A 16,640-nucleotide genomic window follows, 5' to 3' on the forward strand; every position below is an offset into this window, starting at 1 on the left:
CCCCCCCCCGCACATTTATATTACATACAGTGCCTTGCGAAAGTATTCGGCCCCCTTGAACTTTGCGACCATTTGCCACATTTCAGGCTTCAAACATAAAGATATAAAACTGTATTTTTTTGTGAAGAATCAACAACAAGTGGGACACAATCATGAAGTGGAACGACATTTATTGGATATTTCAAACTTTTTTTAACAAATCAAAAACTGAAAAATTGGGCGTGCAAAATTATTCAGCCCCCTTAAGTTAATACTTTGTAGCGCCACCTTTTGCTGCGATTACAGCTGTAAGTTGCTTGGGGTATGTCTATCAGTTTTGCACATCGAGAGACTGAAATTTTTTCCCATTCTTCCTTGCAAAACAGCTCGAGCTCAGTGAGGTTGGATGGAGAGCATTTGTGAACAGCAGTTTTCAGTTCTTTCCACCGATTCTCGATTGGATTCAGGACTGGACTTTGACTTGGCCATTCTAACACCTGGATATGTTTACTTTTGAACCATTCCATTGTAGATTTTGCTTTATGTTTTGGATCAGTGTCTTGTTGGAAGACAAATCTCCGTCCCAGTCTCAGGTCTTTTGCAGACTCCATCAGGTTTTCTTCCAGAATGGTCCTGTATTTGGCTCCATCCATCTTCCCATCAATTTTAACCATCGTCCCTGCTGAAGAAAAGCAGGCCCAAACCATGATGCTGCCACCACCATGTTTGACAGTGGGGATGGTGTGTTCAGGGTGATGTGCTGTGTTGCTTTTACGCTAAACATAAAGTTTTGCATTGTTGCCAAAAGGTTAAATTTTGGTTTCATCTGACCAGAGCACCTTCTTCCACATGTTTGGTGTGTCTCCCAGGTGGCTTGTGGCAAACTTTAAACGACACTTTTTATGGATATCTTTAAGAAATGGCTTTCTTCTTGCCACTCTTCCATAAAGTCCAGATTTGTGCAATATACGACTGATTGTTGTCCTATGGACAGAGTCTCCCACCTCAGCTGTAGATCTCTGCAGTTCATCCAGAGTGATCATGGGCCTCTTGGCTGCATCTCTGATCAGTCTTCTCCTTGTATGAGCTGAAGGTTTAGAGGGACGGCCAGGTCTTGGTAGATTTGCAGTGGTCTGATACTCCTTCCATTTCAATATTATCGCTTGCACAGTGCTCCTTGGGATGTTTAAAGCTTGGGAAATCTTTTTGTATCCAAATCCGGCTTTAAACTTCTTCATCACAGTATCTCGGACCTGCCTGGTGTGTTCCTTGTTCTTCATGATGCTCTCTGCGCTTTTAACGGATCTCTGAGACTATCACAGTGCAGGTGCATTTATACGGAGACTTGATTACACACAGGTGGATTGTATTTATCATCATTAGTCATTTAGGTTAACATTGGATCATTCAGAGATCCTCACTGAACTTCTGGAGAGAGTTTGCTGCACTGAAAGTAAAGGGGCTGAATAATTTTGCATGCCCAATTTTTCAATTTTTTGATTTGTTAAAAAAGTTTGAAATATCCAATAAATGTCGTTCCACTTCATGATTGTGTCCCACTTGTTGTTGATTCTTCACAAAAAAAATACAGTTTTATATCTTTGTTTGAAGCCTGAAATGTGGCAAAAGGTCGCAAAGTTCAAGGGGGCCGAATACTTTCGCAAGGCACTGTATGTGGTGTTTTGAGTCCACTGGACCCGAGGGTAATACAAGTGTATGTGTGGAGGTGAAAACAAGTAATACTTAAACAAGGTTTGCTGTGTGCCTTCACTCTGCCTTGCTACTCCCTGAGCCTGCTGTTTCAACATAGCACCAAGAACCTGGCTCCTGCTGTCTTGCTCTCTTTACCCTTTCTAGTGTGTAAAACCACACAATGTCTTGCGGGAACCTGAACAATGTTACATTATTTTGATACATTGTAAAAAATTAAGTATTTCCCACACTCTACCCCAACCAGGTGCAAATTGGAGGAGGGACACAACAAATAGCTTTGCATGTGTAGCTCCTTGTCACAATCGATCAGTATGGCAAAAATGATCTCTGCTCAGAGGGCCCTCAAAATTATTTTCGCAGAGAGAGAAGCTAGTGTGGAAGGAGTTTTCCGAAATATGAGGATCATGTTTCTGTCTATTCGGAGTCTGACAGTGAGTTGGAAGGAGAGGATGAGATTGGCCCTCAGCATTCCCCAGGACCAGCCCATCAGCAACCAGCTCATCAGCCTGCAAGAGGAGAAATATGTATGTTAAAAAATTGTGAAATTGAATGGTCTTCTTGGCCATGGAATGAGCCACCCGCATGGCTGCCAATGTGATAAGGATGCAACCAGGGCCGACGCGGATGGCGGTTACTCGTGTGCAGGACATCGGCGTTACTCTGGACCCTGATCTCTCTTTTGAAGAACATATCAAGGACAGCTTTTTTCCATCTACGTAACATTGCAAAAATCAGACACTTTCTGTCCAAAAATGATGCAGAAAAATTAATCCATGCTTTTGTCACTTCTAGGTTAGACTACTGCAATGCTCTACTTTCCGGTTACCCGGATAAAGCACTAAATACACTTCAGTGCTAAATACGGCTGCTAGAATCCTGACTCGAACCAAAACATTTGATCATATTACTCCAGTGCTAGCCTCCCTACACTGGCTTCCTGTCAAAGCAAGGGCTGATTTCAAGGTTTTACTGCTAACCTAAAAAGCATTACATGGGCTTGCTCCTACCTATCTCTCTGATTTGGTCCTGCCGTACATACCTACACGTACGCTACGGTCACAAGACGCAGGCCTCCTAATTGTCCCTAGAATTTCTAAGCAAACAGCTGGAGGCAGGGCTTTCTCCTATAGAGCTCCATTTTTATGGAACGGTCTGCCTACCCATGTCAGAGACGCAAACTCGGTCTCAACCTTTAAGTCTTTATTGAAGACTCATCTCTTCAGTGGGTCATATGATTGAGCGTAGTCTGGCCCAGGAGTGGGAAGGTGAACGGAAAGGCTCTGGAGCAATGAACCACCCTTGCTGTCTCTGCCTGGCCGGTTCCCCTCTTTCCACTGGGATTCTCTGCCTCTAACCCTATTACAGGGGCTGTCACTGGCTTACTGGGGCTCTCTCAAACCGTCCCTGGGAGGGGTGCGTCACCTGAGTGGGTTGAGTCGCTGATGTGGTCATCCTGTCTGGGTTGGCGCCCCCCCCCCCTTGGGTTGGGCCGTGGCGGTGATCTTTGTGGGCTATACTCAGCCTTGTCTCAGGATGGTAAGTTGGTGGTTGAAGTTATCCCTCTAGTGGTGTGGGGGCTGTGCTTTGGCAAAGTGGGTGGGGTTATATCCTTCCTGCTTTGCTTGCTGTTTGGGGTTTTAGGCTGGGTTTCTGTACAGCACTTTGAGATATCAGCTGATGTACGAAGGGCTATATAAATAAATTTGATTTAAGTGAGTGATGTTTGATGAAATCACTTAGTTCAGGAATTTTACATTCTAGATTGCAGCTGGTAGCAACAAGAAGAAGCGATGCGATGTTTGTCCACCCATGTCTTGATTATAAGTGAGTTTTGTTTACAATTACAAGCAATGTGATCTAGCAGAGGTAAATGGCAAATATTAACCATGTATGCTGTCTATATTGTTTGTAATTAATGTGTCAACATCTAAGTATTAAGTATTGTTATGTAAATTGTTATGGCTGTATTGATTTAAAAACCCAATAATGTTGTGGGTCTATCTGACCTGTGAACATTGGGTGAATACAAAAACATGAACACCACACAAGGATTAAAATATATTCTGCATAGAGGTCTACCTGGGGTTGGAGACCGCCACATGAGGGCAGAACAATACCAAATTCCACTGCCCTAAGGGTTCTCTTTTCCCATCATACCTATGAATGGATGATAAGGCTCTTGTTTCAAATCCTGGCGGATTTAGTTATAGGCGACATGGACAACCCAAAAAATTGGAACGGTAACATTTGCTCGATCGGTTTTCTATCACTCATTTCCACGTCATGTCAATGATATCATGTCAACGTGTTGGCCTGTGGGTCAACTAACCTTGTCGGAGTGGGCGCCCTGATTCTAGTTTGTGAGCTTGGCAGGCCTCCCACTCAGAAGTATGAGATGGGGAGGGGGCAGGTCTCCCCACTGGAAGCCTGAGGTAAGGGGCTATGAAATAGCTCACCTCTAACTTGGTAGAGGACTAATGCAATTAGTAAAATCAGTCACACTACCAAACAAACCACAATTCATTCATAATACTGTGAATATTTTTTTTTTTTTTTTGGCCAATAGCTTCTACCCCCTTTTTTTTAACTAGGCAAGTCAGTTAAGAACAAATTCTTATTTTCAATGATGGCCTAGGAACAGTTGGTTAACTGCCTGTTCAGGGACAGAACGACAGATTTTGTACCTTGTCAGCTCGGGGATTTGAACATGCAACCTTTCAGTTACTAGTCCAATGCTCTAACCACTAGGCTACACTGCCGTCACAGACATATTGTTGCATTTTTTTCTGGTTTGTGCAAAATGTAACGGATGTGAAACGGCAAGCTTAGTTAGCGGTGGTGCGCGCTAAATAGCGTTTCAATCAGTGATGTCACTTGCTCTGAGACCTTGAAGTAGTGGTTCCCCTTGCCCTGCAAGGGCCGCGGCTTTTGTGGAGCAATGGGTAACGATGCTTCGTGGGTGACTATTGGTCCCTGGTTCGCGCCCAGGTATGGGCGAGGGGACGGTCTAAAGTTATACACGAAATCGTTAAGAATAATATAAAACCAGTCTGCACACCACCAAGGTGAATTGGTTTAGTCTTGACTTAGTTTAGTTGACAGTGTTGGGGGATGGGTAATGTATTGTAATGACCTGACTAGATCATAAATGAACAATTGTCCTTGGCTTGAGTTTGCGAATTGACGGTTTATTAAACCAACTTTACACAGGCTACTGTTTGGGCCGTAGCACACGCCAAAAAGATAACAGATAACCCACAAGCCAATCGTGACCTTCTCTTGGGAAGCCCAGACGTAAGAGAGAGAGAACAAAAAGCTGAACCTGGTCTTAACTTCCAATGCTCCACCCCCCCTCCACGCCACTCCGCCAACCACCAGGATGCCCGGCATCAGAACATTCCAGGCATTCCCGTGATTGGCAGATAGCAGGTTGATTGACATGTCGGACCCCGCGAACACCGGGTACTGGTCAGTACAACACAACCACCTCCTAGCTGCTTTAACCACCTCCTAGCTGCTTTTAGCCTAACACATAACACACAGCTGTCTGTGCGGGTCGCTACAGTATTGATGCTCGACTGACAAATCAACACAAATTTGTTTCTATTTGTCTTTGTTACTTCTTTTTTTGTCTTATTTCTGTATATAGATTTATATAGTTTTAAATGTTAGGACTATTTATTTGTGTTGTTCCGAATGACTGAATAAAAATTACAGGTAGTGCAGAATGGTGCTTTTTTTGTTGTTGGGAGGGGGTGGGCGCTTAAGGAGGGGTTCGCCCAGGGAGCCATACAAGCTAGAACCGCCACTGACCAAGGTTCACAGATTCTTCACTTTGGCCCACCATTCTGTGGCTATAGCATAGTATCGAATGTCGTTACAGTAGTAAACATAACAAATCTCTAACGTTTTAATGTACAGAAAATAAGATAAGTAAACTTGACAGCAACTGTTTGGATATGGAAATTAATATCCTTGTTGATCTCTCTCTTCCACACACAATTTCAGGAAACTCCCCCTTTCTGCCCTCACACCCCCATGACCATAGGGTATGTTGTAAAACGGGTATGTCATGTGACGTTATAGGCAGGGTGTTTGTCTAACAGGTACATTTGTGTAGATATTGTATCTGTCGTAAATTAGCATAGTAATGGTCTAAATTAAGGAAAGCCTGGGTGAGCGAGTTGAAAATATAGGATTAAATATTAGTTTCGAAGCGAAAACACCGAGGACACAAGGTAAGGATAATATTTTCTCGTTAACGAATTACGATCAATTATTTTCGACCAAAATCATTGGGCAGGAATCACTGGCCAATTGTTTATTATCGATATAACTATAGCTATGATAATTAATTATCGTTAATTGTGCTTTCTCTTTTCTCAATGCAACCGAACAAATCTTTTATTTAGATAGAAAAAGAAATATGTAAATGTATTTCTTTATTTTCCTTATTATTTATAAGACAGTAGGCCTACGATACGCTGCAATGTAGGTATTTGTTCCTATGTGATTCAATTTTGTTACATGTCGAAACATTCTAAAAGTAGCTTTTGTTTCGTTTTAACCTCCGCCTCAAGAGGGCGACATAGTCAAACAGTCGTTTTTCTATGTGTGGGTGCTTTTTTACATGAGAAAATCACTGAATAATGTTTTGAGTATGGCGTATTTAATTAGAGAAATAATGAATAAATACATTTTGTTGCAGTTGTGTCTCCTGCTTGAGAAATGCCAGGTTTGGCAGAGATATGTATTGGCATGCTGTCGCTGGTCCCCCTGGCTTGGGCCAGAGTTGTCTACAACCACAATGAAGGTAAACACACATCTGTTCAGTCGTGGTGTGTGGGTAAAATCACTGGGGGAAGCCAAGCCAGGGAAGAAAAAGCCATATTACTACCTATGTGTTGTGATAATTGTGTTGTTTGCTCTATAACCTGTTAGTTCATATGCTTGCCACTGTAATATATAGGCCTAAGGCCGAGACAAGACACAGTGGCAGAATAAATTCAACCACACCTTTGTTTCATCACAAATCCGGAGAGCAACCTCTGTCTGATGAAGTCCACAAAGCATATTGCATGTAACAAACAGTTACATGACCTACATCATCGTCATGCAAGTTCATGTTTCAGACATTTTTTTACTACTAAACAGCTATTGATTTAGAACCACGGACAGTTACCACAAGTTGCAAAGAAAACAGGAGCTGCCTTCACTATTCCAGCACTATTTCAACTTCAACATTTCAACATCATCAAATCACCTATGTTTAGTCTAATACAGTGAAAACCAATATATAACAAAAACGATTTAGCTCAATCAACGTACGCTAAATATGATGTCTGTCTGTCTGTCTGTCTGGCTGGCTGGCTGTAGAAAAAACATGTTGACTCACCCTACTTGTTGAGAAATGCTATCCTCCTCTCTTTGATGCTGACTAAACTGTCTATGACTGTCATACGGTACACACTTTTCGTTTTTGTTGTCCTAGGCTACCTGGCTAAAATGCTTGCTCGCTAACTTCCTTTCATGGGCAACGATGCGCCAGCTAATTAACATTAGCCTACTACATCTAGCTACATATTGAACTTCCATCCTCTCAGGCCAGGGGCACAATGTATGAATTTCTGGTTGGATCAGAATCTTTGTTATAATCATTGGCCAGTACGGAGAATTAAGTGAAACCACAAGTCTAAATCCCAATCTCCATCCATGGGTAATTTAAGAAAGGGGCAATTAGCTAACAATTAGCTGTCAGTGATTGGTGTGACGCCAAATCCAAACTGGCTTCCCTTGACACTTTTCTTTTTGTGCGCCAGGACCATTCACAGTAGGGCTCACTCAGTTTAGCTCAACGCTGATCTGCTATTTTTTTATACTCTCTTTTTTTTCAAGGGTGGCCAAATGTTTGCTTCCCTTGCATGGCTTCCCATGCATTCAGTGCTATGAGTGGCAACAATGTCTTACTCTTTTTGACCAGACAGCATCAGATAGATACAGAGACAACGGGGTGCTGTCTTGGATGCTTTCTCCGATGACATACATTCAGCCTCTTCTTGCAAATTGAAGGAAAATTATGAAACACAGAGAGATTAAAGATAAACTATTTAATGTTATTTATTTTTTTGTCAATTTGGGGGGGGGGAAGCCTGGCTTCTCTTGGCATCCATGAATACATGCCACTGCATCTGTTTGTCCTTAACACCCACAAGTGTGCTCACTAGCACTGAGAATTCAGTTCAACTTGTTTTGGAGGCAGGTTTACCCCCTCCTCTTTCACCCTACTTCATGTACGGTCATGGGCCAGTGGTTCCCAAACTGTGAGGCATTAACTTCTTATGGCTGGGGGAAGTATTGAGTAGCTTGGATGAGTAAGGTGCCCAGAGTAAACAGCCTGCTACTCAGTCCCAGAAGCTAGATATGAATATTATATATTTGTATATTTATATCAGTATATTTGGATAGAAAACACTGAAGTTTCTAAAACTGTTTGAATGATGTCTGAAAGTATAACAGAACTCATATGGCAGGCAAAAACCTGAGAAAAAATCCAACCAGGAAGTGGGAAATCTGAGGTTTGTAGGTTTTCAACTCTTGGCCTATCGAATACACAGTGGGATATTAGTCATATTGCACTTCCTAAGGCTTCCACTAAATGTCAACAGTCTTTAGAACCTTGTTTGATGCTTCTACCGTGAAGTGGGGGCAAATGAGAGGGGAATGAGTCAGGGCTCTGGCAGAGTGCCATGAGCTGACCACGCTTGTTCACGTGAGCGCGAGATCTGTTCCATTTGCATTTCTACAGACAAAGGAATTCTCTGGTTGGAACATTATTGAAGATTTATGTTAAAAACATCCTAAATACTGATTATATACATCGTTTGACATGTTTCTATGGACTGTAAAGGAACTTTTTGACTTTTCATCTGCTGCTAGTGAACGCACGCCATGAATTTTGATTTGTGAACTTAACGCGCTAACAAAAGGAGGTATTTGGACATAAATGATGGACATTATCGAACTGGGATTCCTGGGAGTGCATTCTCAAAGGTAAGTGAATATTTATAATGCTATTTCTGACTTCTGTCGACTCCAACATGGCGGATATCTGTTTGGGTTGTTTTGGTCTCTGAGCGCCGTACTCAGATTATTGCATGGAGTGCTTTTTCGATAAAGTTTAAAACAAATCTGACACAGCAGTTGCATTAAGGAGAAATGTATCTATAATTCCGTGCATAATAGTTGTATCTTTTATCAATATTTATTATGAGTATTTCTGTAAATTGATGTGGCTCTCTGCAAAATCACCGGATGTTTTGGAACTACTGAACGTAACGCGCCAATGTAAACTGAGAATTTTTTTATATAAATATGAACTTTATCGAACAAAGCATACATGTATTGTGTAACATGAAGTCCTATGAGTGTCATCTGATGAAGATCATCAATGGTTAGTGATTAATTTTATCAATATTTCTGCTTTTTGTGACTCCTCTCTTTTGCTGGAAAAAAGGCTGTGTTTTTCTGTGAATTGGCTCTGACCTAACATAATCGTTTGGTTTGCCTTCGCTGTAAAGCCTTTTTGAAATCTGAGACTGTAGTGGGATTAACAAGAAGTGTATCTTTAAAATGGTGTAAAATACTTCTATGTTTGAGGAATTTTAATTATGGGATTTCTGTTGTTTTGAATTTGGCGCCCTGCACTTTCACTGGCTGTTGTCATATCGATCCCGTTAGCGGGATCTCAGCCCAAAGAGGTTTAAGGAACTCAGTTGGCCTTTTAACTTACTCTTGAAAGTTGTAATAGTAAAATGCACAATGTGCAATTTCATGATTGGATAGTGAATCAGTTTTCCTCTTGTCATTGCAGACCTTCCGAGAGCTATTTATAACTTGTCAGAATTTTTTTTTAGCACGTTGATTTTGTTGTAATGTTTCAGTCACTCAATTATCACATGAACACACAAGAGATGTCAAACTATGTAGAATTGCAGGAAATCTGCTTTGAAATGGCAAAATGTGAAGAATTGCTGTTTTAAAAAATCACCACCCCCTGGGAAAGTTTATAGAATTGCAGGAAGTAAGTTTGAAACTTGCAAAATTCTCTCCTCCAAGAGGGGTGTGACCAGTTTGTGTCATGAACAGTGTAGGGGAGGGGTGTCCCCAATGATAGAAAGGGGACTGAGTGAAAAAGTTTGGGAACCACTGTGTCGGGCAATTGTTCTTTTGCTTCACTTTTTCTATTTATATCTGATTGTGAGGTTATCCATTCAATACTGACTTTTGTCTGTCGAAGTCAGACTTATGATCAATGATTGCTAGTGTGTGTGTGTGTGTGTGTGAGAAAGAGGCTCTGTCTCTCTCTGACTATATCAACCTCAATCTCATGCCCACCAATATCCTCTCTCTCTCGGTCTGTCTGTCTTATTCCCTCTTTATCTCTCACACGCTGTCTGTCTCTCTGTTTCTCATTTTCTGTGTCCAGTGTTCCTGGGACAACAGTCTGCGTCCTCGTACCTGTCTCGCTCGCTGCTCTGGAACAAATGGGACCTGGAGCTGGTGACGCCAGGCAGCCTTGAGAGGGAGTGCATAGAGGAGGTGTGCACCTACGAGGAGGCCAGGGAGGTGTTTGAGGACACAACCCAAACGGTGAGGGAAGGGGGCAGTGAATGTGGTGGTATCTTTTCATGAAAGTCTGTTGGAAATTATGGATTATTTACACACATTAAGAATACTGTAAGCTTGTTCAATTAATTGACTAATTGGATTTTCTATTTTCCCCAGAATGTATTTTGGGACACATATACCAGCAGTCACAGTAAGACCTTTTTTTGGGGGGGCTTTTAGTAAATCTATATTAAGTCAATGTTGACATTTACTTTCTCACAACTGTCCTCATGTTTCTCTATGGATGATGCTAGTGTTGTGGATTATAATTGCACAGGCTGTAATCTTAATATAATGTACATTGCAAATGTATTTATTGTGTTGGTTCTTTAGACACGGCGCCCAGAGTGGATGTGTCGGGTCTCGTGGCAGGGATCTTGGCTATTCTAGTGTCTGCTGTCATAGCCACGGTGCTGGGCTGCTACTGTTACAAGAACAAGGCTGGTAGGACGGCAGGCAGGTAAGATTGAGTGTGTGTGTGTTGTGTCTATGTATGATAGTGTGTCGATCTTAGAGTGTAAGTATGTACAGTATAGCCTAAGGCATCTACTGCCTTGTTGCCCTGCCTGTCAGCAAATGTAAAATTATAAAGTAGGCCTATGTGATCCCTGGTATCCCTACATAGTAGCAACATATGGTAAAGTACATTGTCTTATTATTTTTTAATTACAGTAGCCTACATGAGGTATTAGCAACATGATAACATAGGTCTATGTAATCCCGGATAGCCCTACATAGCAGCAACATTATTTCAGAAATAAGCAATGGACCCTGAGTCTTCCCATATTTTGTCTTGTGTGTGGCCAACATTACTTGTGTGTAGCCTAACCTAGTATTACTTTTATGTCATCTGTTTCAGTGGTCCAGTGAGGATGGTTTTGGATGGCCAGCCTGCCCCAGAGACAGTGCCTCTCGCTGGGATCATCGCCCCAGGGCTGCCCTCCTATGGCGAAGCCCTGAACCGCAGTGGGCAGCATGACGCACCCCCGCCCCCTTACTCTGGGTAGGCCAGTGTGTGTGTGTGTATGTATCACAGGAGGTTGGTGGCACCTTAATTGGGGAAGATGGGCTCGTGGTAATGGATGGAACAGAATGAGTTGAATGGTATCGAACACATGCCATTCCATTTACTCTGTTCCAGCCATTATTGAGCCATCCTCCCCTTAGCAGCTCTTTACTTGTGTGTATGTACAGTTGAAGTCGGAAGTTTACATACACTTAGGTTGGAGTCATTAAAACTAGTTTTTCAACCACTACACACATTTCTTGTTAACAAACTATAGTTTTGGCAAGTTGGTTAGGACATCTATTTTGTGCATGACACAAGTAATTGACATCATTTGAGTCAATTGGAGGTGTACCTGTGGATGCATTTCAAGGCCAACCTTCAAAGTCAATGTCTCTTTGCTTGACATCATGGGAAAATCAATAGAAATGAGCCAAGACCTCAGGAAAAAAAATTGTAGACCTTCACAAGTCTGGTTCATCCTTGGGAGCAATTTCCAAATGGCTGAAGGTACCACGTTCATCTGTACAAACAATAGTACGTAAGTATAAACACCATGGGACCACGCAGCCATCATACCGCTCAAGTAGGAGATGAGTTCTGTCTCCTAGAGATGAACATACGTTGGTGCGAAAAGTGGAAATCAAACCCAGAAAAACAGCAAAGGACCTTGTGAAGATGCTGGAGGAAACAGGTACAAAAGTATCTATATCCAGAGTAAAACGAGTCCTATATCGACATAACCTGAAAGGCCTCTCAGCAAGGAAGAAGCCACTGCTCCAAAACCACCATAAAAAAGCCAGACAACAGTTTGTCCTCTGGTCTGATGAAACAAAAATAGAACTGTTTGGCCATAATGACCATTGTTACATTAGGAGGAAAAGGGGAGGCTTGCGAGCCGAAGAACACCATCCCATCCGTGAAGCACGGGGGTGGCAGCGTCATGTTGTGGGAGTGATTTGCTGCAGGAGGGACTAATGCACTTCACAATGTAGATGGCATCATGAGGAACAACAATTTTGTGGATATATTGAAGCAACATCTCAAGACATCAGTCAGGAAGTTAAAGCTTAGTTGCAAATGGGTCTTTCAAATGGACAATGACCTCAAGCATACTTCCAAAGTTGTGGCAAAATGGCTTAAGGACAACAAAGTCAAGGTATTGGAGTGGCCATCACAAAGCCCTGACCTCAATCCCATAGAAAATGTGTGGGCAGAACTGAAAAATCGTGTGTGAGCAAGGAGGTCTACAAACCTGGCTCAGTTACACCAGCTCTGTCAGGAGGAATGGGCCAAAATACACCCAACTTATTGTGGGAAACTTGTGGTAGGCAACCCAAAACGTTTGACCCATGTTAAACAATTTAAAGGCAATGCTACCAAATACTAATTGAGTGTATGTAAACATCTGACCCACTGGGAATGTGATGAAAGAAATAAAAGCTGAAATAAATAATTCTCTCTACTATTATTCTGACACTTAACTTTCTTAAAATAAAGTGGTGATCCTAACTGACCTAAGACAGGGAATGTTTACTAGGATTAAACTGAGTTTAAATGTATTTGGCTAAGGTGTATGTAAACTTCCGACTTAAACTATGGTGGAACATACAGTTGACGAATGTGTACTGTGCGTAAATGTATTCCAGCTTTCTGTACTAGTTGTAATATGCATGTCCGTCCACTGTGTGTGTCTGTCTGTCTCAGTGGTGGAAGAAGTACTAAAATATCATACTTGAGTAAAAGTAAAGAAAGTCACCCAGTAAAATACTACTTTCGTAAAAGTCTAAAAGTATTTGGTGTTGAATATTCTTAAGTATCAAAAGTATATGGAATTGCTAAAAGGTACTTAGGTATCAAAAGTGAAAGTATAAATCATTTCAAATTCCTTATATTAAGCAAACCAGACTGCACAATTTAAAAATGTTTTATTGACAGATAGCCACGGACACACTACAACACTCAGACATAATTTACAAACTAAGCATGTGTGTTTAGTGAGTCTGTCAGGTCAGAGGCAGTAGGGATGACCTGGGATGTTCTCTTGATAAGTGGACCATTTTCCTATCAAAATGTAATGAGTACAATTTGGGTTTCAGCGAAATGTATGGAGTAAAAAGTACATTATTTTCTTTAGGAATGTCATGAAATAAAAGTTGCCAAAAATATCAATAGTAAAGTACAGATACCACAAAACACTACCTAAGTAGTACTTTAAAGTATTTTTTACTTCAGTACTTTACATCACTGGTCTGTCTGTCTGTGCATGTTTCATTCATGTCATTATTTTTCTCTCTCTTTTTTACACAGGGGGGCGCCATCAGAACCTCCTGACCCAGTTGACAATACTGGGATTACTGCTAATACTGAGGACACTGAGTGAAAAGGAGGGATGGACATTTTAAAAAGGGGCATTCATGAAGTGTGTGTGTGTGTGTGTGTGTGTGTGTTACAAGCTTCTTCAGTTGGAGTTCTGGACAGTTATAAGTGAGCACGCTGTGAACATTTCCATTTCAATTCCTGTGAGTTGTTGAAATAGACATGGTATATGTCCATATAATAGGCGAGCATTTCAATCCCTGTACTGATTGAAATTGGGATGTAATTGACACAGTTCTAGTTTTTAGGACTTTTTTTGTTATTCAGGGGAAGAGGGAAGTGGGGGCAAGGCTGAAGGATGTTATAGATAGGGAATGGGATGAAGACTTGTTAAGAGGTTACCTGTGAGAAAGAGAAGCAATCCCTTGAAAGTTACATATCTTGAAAACTTGATTGCTGACAGTCACCAACTGTTTTGCTTATGTCAACAATGGACTAATGAAACAAAAATAATTGTTTTTGGGTGGAATTTCCTTTAATATGTATAAACTAGCAGCTGGTACTGTATTTAGGTCAACATGTTGCCTAATGTTTGTCTTATCTCAGTTGTTTCTATCTGTATTGTTACATGACAGACCACTCTGAACTTGTTTATATTTATACACATTTCTTATTAAAAATATTTTAATAAAATGTTTTGCACCCCTGGCCCACTGGTCAATCAGACAGTCATCAAGACTCCATAGATTTCAAGGTTTTAAAATATGCCCGGGTGTTAGAAGTGAAAGTCATCCAAAAGTAATCGGATTATGTTACTACTTTTGCATAATCCAAAAGTTTCCGCTACTGATTGCAGTGATATAAAACATTAAGTAATCAGTAACGGATTACATTTTTAAAGTAATCTGCCCAACCCTGCATATATCTGCACTCATCAAAAAGAAATTTATCTTGCATTGCTCCCAAATGTACCCTTTTTTCTCCCTGGTTGAGGATTGGCCTGTGCTAGAGAATGGTCTCTGTGTATATGACTAAGGGCTTTACATGGTCAATCTGCATCTGAGGTGGCTGTAAAGCATGTACTGCGCATTGTGTTGAGCTGAACTATCGTGAAGGAATTTGTCAAGGATGTTGAGTTGGTGTTTATACTGGACCTCCCGCCCCCACATACCGTCAACCAATCATGTAAATGCGGAGCTATACAGAGTCCTCTGCTTTATTTCACAATTTGAGGCGCACGGAGATGCGATACAGAGCTTGATTTGGCCTCTGCATTCCTCTTATTGCTCCGCAATTGCGTCACACCCGCCATACGAAACCTCCGACCACACTCATGAGCAAGCATACATGGTTTTTAAACAAGAGTCGGAGGAGCAGACAGACTACGCGTGTGTGTGCGCGCACTGGAGAGGGAGAAAAAGTGAGTGAGTGGGGAGAGCGAGTCGATCCAACCAACCGCTCTCAAAAATGGCGTCTTCAGAAGAAAAAGACGTGAAACCCTGACATCAATATTCTAGTACGGCCGCGAAACCTCTCTTCAATTCTCTCTGGTCTATTTATGATTGGTTTTACAAAAGAACGCGAGCACTACTACAATATATTTTGATGTGCGGTACGAATATTGTCGTCGTCGAAGTAAGAAGGCCCGCCTACTTGACCAATCAGATGAGGGAGTGTGATGGTTGCCGGTTTACTATTCGTGGGAAAAGACCAATCAGATTAGGGAGTGTGATGACGCGTATGCTGACCGGCTTGCAGGGGCAGACAAGAGAGCGATTTATTTATGCCGCGTGCATGTAGTAGTCGGAACTAGGAAACTGACATTTCCGACTTGCTAACTGGTTGTAGTTATACACGTCCCGCGTTCAACGAATCATCAAGTCGGATATTTCAGTTTCCTAGTTCCGACTAGTAATTGAACGGAGCACCATTTTATCAAGTTATCCATCAATGGTTTCTTTATTTTTTAGCTATAATAAAACCAACCGTTTTAAATGCAAAGTGGTAATTTGATGTATTTTTCAAACTCAGTTACTTGTCTTAACCCAAAATAGGTTTACTCCAATATCTGCATTGTTTTTAAAATGGCATGTTGACAAATTGACACCTTGATTTTACATTGTATTTTCAAAATCCACAAGTAAAACGTAATTTCATAGAAATGTTCACAGAATTGTTTTTATTTTAAATGAGTTACTTTATTTGGCATCTATGAACTTACTATAGTTGTTTATTTAACTTAACAGTACACCTTTTTGGTATTTTGTACCTGTTTCAGTACAAAGGCTCTTCAAGTTATGGAAGGTGGCAAAACATTTAATAATAATTATGATTAATTGGACTTACAGTGGCAAAAAAAGTATGTGAACCCTTTGGAATTACCTGGATTTCTGCATAAATTTGACTAAATTTAATCTGATTTTCATCTGTCACAACAGTACCGTCAGTTTAACTAAAAACGCACAAATTATTTTTATTTTTTTGTCTATATTGAATACATAATTTAAACATTCACAGTGTAGGTTGGGAAAAGTATGTGATCCCCTACGCTAATGACTTCTCCAAAAGCTAATTTGAGTCAGGAGTCAACTAACCTGGAGTCGAATCAATGAGATGAGGTTGGAGATTTTGATAATAGCTGCCCTGCCCCATAAAAAACACATTGTTTATAAATGGAGAAATTTCAGCACTGTTGCTCCTCTCCCTAGGAGTGGCCGTCCTGCAAAGATGACTGCAAGAGCACATCGCAGAATGCTTAATGAGGTTAAGAAGAATCCTAGAGTGTCAGCAAAAGATGACAGAAATCTCTGGAAGATGCTAACATCTCTGTTGATGAGTCTACAAGATGTAAAACACTAAACAAGAATGGTGTTCATGGGAGGACACCATGGAAGAAGCGACTGCTGTCCAAAAACAACAACATTGCTGCCTGTCTAAGGTTCGCAACAGAGCACCT

The 16,640-nt window shown here is 41.2% G+C and overlaps 1 protein-coding gene across 2 annotated transcripts; it reads left to right on the top strand.

The window, feature by feature from the left end:
* The first annotated feature begins 5,734 nt into the window (after nucleotides 1-5,734).
* On the top strand, nucleotides 5,735-14,393 carry LOC135556085 (transmembrane gamma-carboxyglutamic acid protein 2-like). Of its 2 annotated transcripts, none has more exons than XM_064988998.1 (7): nucleotides 5,735-5,930; nucleotides 6,401-6,505; nucleotides 10,178-10,341; nucleotides 10,477-10,510; nucleotides 10,684-10,819; nucleotides 11,219-11,362; nucleotides 13,676-14,393. In XM_064988998.1, exons 2-7 carry the CDS (start codon nucleotides 6,421-6,423, stop codon nucleotides 13,746-13,748), a joined length of 636 nt encoding a protein of 211 aa, XP_064845070.1. In that variant the 5' UTR covers nucleotides 5,735-5,930; nucleotides 6,401-6,420; the 3' UTR covers nucleotides 13,749-14,393. The 2 variants fall into 2 exon arrangements, with proteins under 2 accessions (XP_064845070.1, XP_064845071.1); XM_064988999.1 differs by having other exon boundaries at nucleotides 5,737-5,930; nucleotides 10,693-10,819.
* The last annotated feature ends 2,247 nt before the right edge of the window (nucleotides 14,394-16,640 follow it).

This window comes from Oncorhynchus masou, chromosome 15 (genome assembly GCF_036934945.1).
Source record: "Oncorhynchus masou masou isolate Uvic2021 chromosome 15, UVic_Omas_1.1, whole genome shotgun sequence".
Lineage (NCBI taxonomy): Eukaryota > Metazoa > Chordata > Actinopteri > Salmoniformes > Salmonidae > Oncorhynchus > Oncorhynchus masou.